The sequence below is a fragment of the Meleagris gallopavo genome, chromosome 8, assembly GCF_000146605.3.
Source record: "Meleagris gallopavo isolate NT-WF06-2002-E0010 breed Aviagen turkey brand Nicholas breeding stock chromosome 8, Turkey_5.1, whole genome shotgun sequence".
Taxonomy (NCBI): domain Eukaryota; kingdom Metazoa; phylum Chordata; class Aves; order Galliformes; family Phasianidae; genus Meleagris; species Meleagris gallopavo.
Genome location: NC_015018.2, coordinates 9,903,428 through 9,912,183, shown reverse-complemented (window position 1 = coordinate 9,912,183; position 8,756 = coordinate 9,903,428). Strand labels below are relative to the sequence as shown.

Here is an 8,756-nt window from a genome sequence, read left to right as displayed (position 1 = left end):
AGTGGCTCTGTTACAGGCAAAAGGAACCCTTGCTTCCCTAGCTCCATGTTAGGATTGTTGGAAAGGCATCTGGTGATACTTCCTTCTTTCCTGATATTTGTTCTTGCCCCGTGCTAGGACAGCAGTCCTCTATATTCTTAATGGGAGACCAAGGGTTGTTGCTCTTAACTCAGAGGTTAACTTCTTCAGTTCCAGTTCTACTGCTGACACCAGCATTAAATCAGGTCTCACAAACATGCTAACATTGCTTTTAAGCAATTTTGATAAAAGAAATAGACTTTAGAACTCTAAGCCTTCTTTCCTCAAAAACATATCCTTGACCTTTTAACTTGACATTTGCAAGTCTTTGGAAATGGTAAGCACATCAAACAATTACCTAAGAGGTTCCATTTAATTTGGTATAATAATTAGAGAATGTTTGACACGAAAATGTAACAAAATGATGTTAATTTCAACAACTGGGTAATCCACAATAAGATGTAGCTGAGGTAAGCCTCCGAAGTGACAGGGTATTCTAAGATTTCAGTAGCAGGTATTCTAAGTAATCAGCAGCTATATCTATTTTGTTATCAGACAATACCCACACTGTGTTCTCACATGAATATAAAGTACCACCAACTTCATAACAAAGGCTAAAGTCTAAGCTTGTCACTGATGCACAAAGACCACCACTTACCATGCATTACTTATGAAAGTAGTATTTCTGCTAGAAACACTTTTGCTTTAAATGCTTGAACTAACTCGGAAAAAAAGAAACAAAGGGGGAGAAAAAAGGTAACATTTTCAAGTTGTAAAGTACAGTCATGTAAGCAGCAGAGGCGCATGAAATACTCGTGCCTTGCTTATCCTTGTCTGGCCCCTCATCTTCCCACTGACTTGGGGACATGGGTTTCCATTCATTCTCCTGTTAAATTCAAGAAGCATGGTAGAACATACCAAGAAACGTTTTTAAGAGGAACTCCAAACTTCACTAAAACTGTAAGTTTAAATTGAAGAAAGATTACTGCATTTTGTGAAACAACCCAATATATGAGAACGCTGGCTACAAATATGGAACCTGGTCTTACTGGATGTGTCTGAAGAAAATGCTTCTCGGCCTCTCTCTCTCTGCGATGTTTTCTTTAGTTACTCTATTGGTAATAATTTTACCTAGTATTCTAAACACTACTTTAAAAGCAGAATATTTGTTTCTGAGAAATACCAGTTTAAGGAAAATATCAATGCCACTAGCAATTACCTTGTCACATACATCAGTAAGCATTGTTCCTACTCATAAAAAATAAGAAAAGGGAAACTAAAATTACTGACCATGACACTGAATTATCTTTTGGATTCCTGCAACCTGTTCCAATGTGTCTATGTTCTGAGTATAGTTACGAAGCAATTTTCCTTCTTTATCCATCAAAGCTATGAACTTGTGGCAGAGAGATGGCTGGAACTGGCCTGGATAGATTTCCTATGGAATTCAAAAGTACATTAGAAAGTGTACATGAATACACAAGAATCTTTATTCCAAATGCAGCAATTATGTACTCATTTTTTGTTATCATCCCCTTTGCATTTTGCCCTTTCTGTTCAGATCCAACTCTTCTTTCACCAGCTGAACTTCTCATCATACCAGGATGAACTGCTCATTGCAGTAGCTGATACTTTGTTCTTCAGGCAGCACAAGAACAAGGTCTAGGTTGTCTTTGATTTTGAGAACTATAAAACGTGAACAGTCTTCTTCCTCTTTTTCCTCAGTATTTTTATTAGAGACATTATTTTACTGCAAAAAAAATCATGAGGAACTTGGATTCTGGTCTGTTGGTTAAAGATGAGCAGTTTTTATTCATCAACTGTATTGGCAGTCATTCCTGGGCTGGTCATTCAGTAAGGGCTGCCTACCTTTACTAGTAGATACTGAAAGCTGAACTAAAAAGTTGAGCACAACAGTGAACTGTTATCTGTGTGACAGCTCTGCCCTCAGCTAATGCCACAGCCTAACCATTCACAACCAAAAGAGAATTTTTGAAAGTATTTGTTTTCGCCCCAAATATTTCAAGTTACACTTATTTCTGAAGCTATATAGGTCTTTGGATTTAAATTGCAGCAATGATCAACAATTGCTCACAGTGGTATCATCTAGATTATGAATAGGCTGCTACACAATTACCAGCAGATGGTAATATGGTCCTAAGAGACTTTCTATCTTAGCCTGAAAAAGCAAGACATGCTCTGCCACCACTAACCATACAAATAAATATGGGATCACAGAATCACAGAATCACAGAATTGTAGTGTTGGGATCCATGGGAGAGAATAATTATAGAAAATAAAGAAAGGACAGACTTCACACTGAACAAGTGGAAACAAACACTTGTACAGAGGGATCAGTGAAGCAGGAAGCAAAATGAGTTTATAGCAGTAACAGTGAGGAAAGTAGGACTGACTAGAGAACTAGAAATGCACATCCATACAATGATAGAGGGTGGATCTCTTGGCACAGATGTAAGAAGAGACAGGAAATGAAGCAAAGCCAATAGTGCTCATTGAAAAGTACCTTAAAAATAGAGCAAAGCCCAGGTACAGTAACCGTGCCATAAAATGCACATACTAAAGTGAAAAATGAATTTCTGGGTCCAAGTATGTTGGCTGAGTAAATCAGCCACTGCTCTGACAGAGCAAATAGCTTTCAGAGTCGCTATTGTGTTTCAGGGTTTTGTGTGTGGTTTTTTTTTGTTGTTGTTGCTGCTTCTGTTGTTTGCTTTCAATACCAGATGAAATTATGTCAGTAAAAAATATCAGCCAAATTAAATTTGAACTGTTCTGGTAAAATGTCCACATAGGCAGACCTCACATAGTTGGTTCCCCTTCCCCTTTCCCTCCTCCCATACTAGAAAGTCAAAGTAATGTATATACTAATGGACACTAAAATATATTAGAATTTGGATAGGGTGCTTTCAAGAAAGCCAAGCAACTCAGGAATGCATCCGTGTTTCTTTTCCAAGCTTTGGATCAGTAATAGAGCAGTAGTACAAACTGTGAGCAAAAGGAAGAAACAGCAAGCACGGCTAGCAGTGATGGATTCTCAGGAGTCCTTACAGGTCCTGTAAAAATACTTCTTTGATTTATATTTCCTTCTCATCTCTGAGGCATTCTTAATTAATCTGCTTAATATTGCAAATATCTCTCAGAAAACTGCTCCATCCTCCCTTTTAAGAAATGAACACAGTACTGTAAAAAAGACTTTTTTTTTAAATACAGATCCTCGTGTCAGCTACATCAAAATCTGAAACAGGATCAAACTTATCAGTGCATGAAACTGCTTCACTCCTCCTAACCATGAAGCGGTAAGATGTGACCATACAGAGTGACATGAAACAGCATGCTGCAGCACATCAAATTCAAATTCAGTTTTCCACATTACTTGTGTGCTTGCAAAAAGTTTCCCGTTTTATTTTTCAGTGAAGGTAACTGCAGCTAAGAATTTCAAGGACTTTTAAAATTATGACAAAATGTTATTTATCCTCCCTTGAATCAGAGAGCCACGAGAATGGCTGCATATAGAGTGAACTTATAACAGGAACAGCCAAAGAAGGCTTTACAAAGAATAAAATATTGCAAAGCCTTTTTAATAAGCTTAATACATGGTTGCACACAATGACTAAAGTATCATCTTTGAGGATATAATAGTTTGCAAAGGCCTGCCAAGGGGAGAGTCGTCATGCCACTGAATTAAGTGTCTCATTAAATACCATCTTGTTGAAAGAGAGACAGATACCCTTTTGTTAACAGAGCTGTGCAAAATCTCATTTACGCATCTGAAGTATTTTTATTTACTGACCAAGATAAGATCAATAGGAAAACCATACCTTTGCAAACTTAAAAAATGGCCTGGGATCCTTTCTGAAGTATTCTATATCAAACATTGCTTGAGGATCTGGAAGGTCTGGGAAGTCTACAGCAAGGCGTGCATAGATGCCATCTCTTGATCTAAAGTCAGGTATTCCACAAGACACAGACACCTGAAATATATTTTTGCAATAAGCAAATACATACTGGGCTGTAACAGCTACTATGATAACAAGAGCTACCATGATATTACTTGGGAAACCGTATCTCCATACGCTCACGTACACTGAGAACAAAACCAGATTGTGTTCTGTGTTGATCAAACCAATTTCCAAATCGCAAGCAGGAGATACAGCACAGAAACATAACTTGATAACCTGGTCCCAAAAAGCTTCAGCACAATCCCTACAGGCAGTAACAGAACACTAGAACTTTTAGTACTGAAAGTCTTGTAAGAAGTGCACAAAGAGTTGTTCATTTTTTTTTCCCTTTAACATGCTAATGCAGTAACAAAATAGAATCTCACTTCTGATGATAAGACACCTCTGATAAACTAGCTGAGCACTGCAGTAACAGTCAGTAAGGGCTAATTTATTGTCCCATGCTACCTCAGAATGCTGTAACAAGAGGAGGGAAAAAGGCATAGCAATTATGGGAAGAACACCATTGGATAACAGAAGTAGCAGTGCTTTTCTGCAAAGCTGGTCTGAGTTGGATTAGTCACCTTTTCTGAATAGCATTATACCCCTGTGCGCAGCCAACTGAGGTAAAGAATGATTGACTTTCATGCTGTATCTCATACACAGGTGTAAAGCTGCAAATTCATGACAATTCAAGGTTTTGTTTAGTGAAACCATGAGTAGTCTTATCGTCATAGTGTAGCACCTTAGATATAAAAGTCTGTCTACCGAAATTGAATTGTACTCATATTAGAACCTAGCCCTCCTCCATTCTTTTACTCCCTCTAGTTCCATTAGACGTTTTATGAAATTCACTGAGACTTAGTCATTAGCTTTGTTAAAAAAAAAAAAAGAAAAAAAAGACTAGGATAGAAAATATTCTGGAATAGGTAGATGTGATTTTATTTCATAATTATTTTGCGTATAAGCAATCATTTAAGAGTTTAAATGTTTAAGAGTAGTTTCTTGTCAGAAGAGAGATCTTGTCATTTCCAGTTTAAGCTCCAGCCTTGCAGCATGCATCATCTAGGACAGCTGTACCTCCTCTTCCCAATTATTTCTTTACAAATACTGCCACTGTCAGATCGTCCGTGTGCCATAAAGCTTTGGATAAGGATTAGCCAACTATATACTCTCACACCGTCACTGTGGCAATACGTACCCCAGCTCCTGTCAAGACCATGATTTTTTTGCATTCCTGTAAAAGTTTCACTGCATCATCAATAGTATTAATATCTTTTCGTTTTTTTCTTTTTGGCGGCTCGGAAAGAATGTTTATGACGATTTGCCACAGCGTCATATCATCCAGTTCAGGTGGAGGGATTGTTTCTGGGAGCAGGTCTTTCAAAATTGTCCGTGGGTCCGTACCTAACATGAGATGCTGCTGAACAAAAGTGTAAGGACCTGAGAAAATTGAAAAACAAAACAGAAATTGACTAAGACAAGTATAACCATCATTCCATTTATTAATGCTTGCTGCTTCATTTTATTAAAGCAGTTTGATTCCTTGCATCAAAAACATATATTTTGGTCTAAATTTGGAAATGATAGTATAGGTATGGTTTTATGATTATTTTATGTCAACCCACAATGCATTTTTTGAAAAGTCAGAGTAGAAGTCACAGTTCATAGCAAGTTTGATCGCTCTTAAAAATACACATTTAGCAACAAGATCTTCACAATGTTTCTCCACTTAATGGTTTAACTGGTGTTTTTCCAACGTTTCCTAGTGTAAACACATACATATACACATTATAACGTATACTGAAGACAAATAGGGCCTACCAATCCACACGGTGTTTTTATTGCTCTATTAGTCATCTAAAACTAATGACTTCAGAGATGATCTTCTATTGCCATCAATCTCTCCAGATCTCTCTCAAGAATGGAGCAGTAGAAGAACAGTATGTATATCTTAAGAAGCTACACTAAGAGGATTCAAACTAAAAGCAGCTACATTGCATATAAAGACAACCATCAGCAAATGCATTTACCTAGAAGGTACTGACAGTGAACCTGTACTGAGGAGATTGGTAAAGGCTGGGTCAGGATTTAAGTGGAACACTGTGCTGCCATACTGTATTTTCTTGCTGCTACGTTTTATCACTACTGGCAATGTGATTGCTGTGGTTTATCACATCTATCTAAAAGACAAGACTTGAAATCCCAGCCATGCTGGGCCCTGGAAGCCCATCCTATTCAAGTCACCAGTCACTCCAGCAGTGTATGTCGCTCTGAGTGAGGTGAAAGCTTTTTACCCAAAACCTATGTTACAGACTGATCTGCAGACTAGTTAACACTCAAATGGATGTGTTACATAGGACAGTGAGCCCCACAGATTAATATGGCTAAAATCATACAAGAATCAGCTTCATCATCTTTAAAGTAAAAGTAATACTATGCAAATGGGTAAGAAATATGCCAGTTTCATTTATTTAATTTAGTGTATATACTATTAATACGGATTATAGCAGCATTTCTACAGAAAAACAAATCTGTTGACTGTTCTTTCTTGAAATACAGTTTAAAGAGGTTAATTTTAAACCCCCTTAAATATTATACAGGAAATAATTACTGAAAAATAAATAATTTATATTTCTTCTAAAAATTTTTTTAAAAAATTGAAGACTAGGAAGAACTAAGCAAGTGTTCACAGGCAAGCAGCATCTGAGAGTAACTGCATAGGCTTCTACCTATACGTGGTCTTGGAGTCCAGTCACTAGAACTTGCATGTGAAGCTCTGTCATCTTCATCACTATCACAGGAGTGGAAACCATTGGCTATGATTTCATCACTTAAAAGGAAGTTATCTGCAAGACAGCACAACAATGGAAGTTATAAAACTTGAGCCAAGCAGCACAGTTCATGCATATTTAAATGTATCACAGAACGTAAAGTTGTAATTCATTGCATTCAACTTTAATCACATACGAATAGTCAGTTTCACCACTTAGGTTTTTTTTGGTGTGGTTTTTTTTTTTTTTTTTAGCTTATTAGTACATTTTCAGGCCTCTGATTTACTGCAGAATTTCTATATTAATACTGGCATCAGTGAACTGACGTTGACGTGAATGAGGTTTTCACTGTATCAAGTGTTGGTTACTAAGGTTATTTGTACCTTCAAAAAGAGTGAAGTACTTTTAAATTACCATTATTTTCTCTTATTTTCTCATATGGTTCTCACTTCATTCAGCTCTTAGTGTGAAACTGGATAAAATCAATGTCCCACAGCTTACAGAACAATCTGCAATGGGGTTTTAAGAGCCCAGCATTTAAACACACACACAAACACACGGCTGGATAGAAATGAGTTAGAGAATTTTGCTGTGCTGTTGCAGCTGACTTGCAGTAGCTGGCCACACGCACACTTATGTGGCATTTCGTTTATGACAGAAAAACGTGCTACCTTGAACCACCTTCACTAAGTTTATCACCATTGTACCTTGCAGATGGGTTTGGCTTCGAGCACTCCGCTTGTGGCCCTAAGCCAGAGTAACCCAATCTAACTTCATCACGTGCCCAGAATAAGGACTCTGGAGGGGAACGGGATACTCATTTCACAGCACGCGATACCAAACTAATGTTTAAGGTGAAAATCCGTATTTTGTTCTGAGCAGTTTGTTACAATATGGGCTACTAATTTTTTTTTAATTTTCTTTTTATTAATAGGCACAGCAAGTGTATTAATTTGTTGAAAATCTATAAGCAAATGAAAATAAGTCTTTGTCTCTAGAGCAAAGAATCAGCACCATCGCTTCCCAACACCAGTGAATGAACTCCTGTGCAGTACTGAAGCTAGGTCACCTCACCTTTACTCTTAAAGAAAAACATTTTTATTCAGAGGCTGCGTTGTCCAATTTGTTTAATTGATTGGATAAGTAAATTGCAGAAATTATTCTGATTAAATTGAAAAGGGTAGAGACCAGTCATTTGCTTTCTACACTTGCTGCCTCCTGAGAGCACAGGTGCCCTTGTGACATTATGTCTTCTTATGATTTTACATATTTAAAGCATCACACTTCTATTTTGTAACACATGAAGTCAGTGAGCATCTTACACAGAAAAACTTTATGAATAAGAGAAACACCCATTAGCACACTGTGTTTTACTACAACAACCACTGTGTCTGCTATGTGAAGAGTCAAAGTCTGTGTCATTAAAGACTCATCACATACAGGTCACATCATCTTAGATTTATAAAATGCGATAGCCTAAAGTAACAGTTTAAACTGTAACACTCCCCAAGGAGTTGTCTTGATTCTTCAAAGGAATAAAAGGACTTCTTGCCAGAAACAGCCACTACAAACCAAAACACGCCTGAGGATTTGAGCAACTTGAGGAATAGCCTCCACATAAGGCATTATAACAGAGATCACTTCCCAGGCAAGGCGCAGTATCTTATACCTTTAAAGGACTTCCCAAAGCACTACCTTAAAAGCCCCAAAGCCTCCCAACCTGTCGGTCCCAACGCAGCAGACCGAGCTCAGTGCCGGTACCGCCCAAGCCGTGCTCCAAACCCACCTGCAAAGACAGCTCCCTGACGGTGCAGCACTTTGCGCTTCAGCTGCTGAAGCCCAAGACTAACTCGAAGCTACCTAAAGAACCGCTCCGCACGACCGCTCCTGTCCCTTCCATAAAAGTTTTCAAGAAGCAGAGAGAAAGTAACCGCTGTCAGGAGACGGGGCTTACGGCTGTCATTTTTAATAGCGCGCCGCCGCCGCCACGGACCATCTCAGCAGCGAG

At 38.1% G+C, this 8,756-nt stretch overlaps 1 protein-coding gene across 1 annotated transcript in view; it reads right to left on the bottom strand.

Moving 5' to 3' along the window:
- SIRT1 (sirtuin 1) overlaps positions 1–8,742 on the bottom strand; it is a 19,475-nt gene extending 10,733 nt beyond the window's left edge. Inside the window, exons 1-5 of the mRNA XM_010714264.3 lie at positions 8,535–8,742; positions 6,707–6,823; positions 5,176–5,417; positions 3,855–4,007; positions 1,309–1,456 (exon numbers count right to left, since the gene is read on the bottom strand). Coding sequence (XP_010712566.1) covers positions 1,309–1,456; positions 3,855–4,007; positions 5,176–5,388 — 514 coding nt within the window. The 5' untranslated portion in view covers positions 5,389–5,417; positions 6,707–6,823; positions 8,535–8,742. The remainder of the gene's footprint in view (positions 1–1,308; positions 1,457–3,854; positions 4,008–5,175; positions 5,418–6,706; positions 6,824–8,534) is intronic.
- Positions 8,743–8,756: the final 14 nt, after the last annotated feature.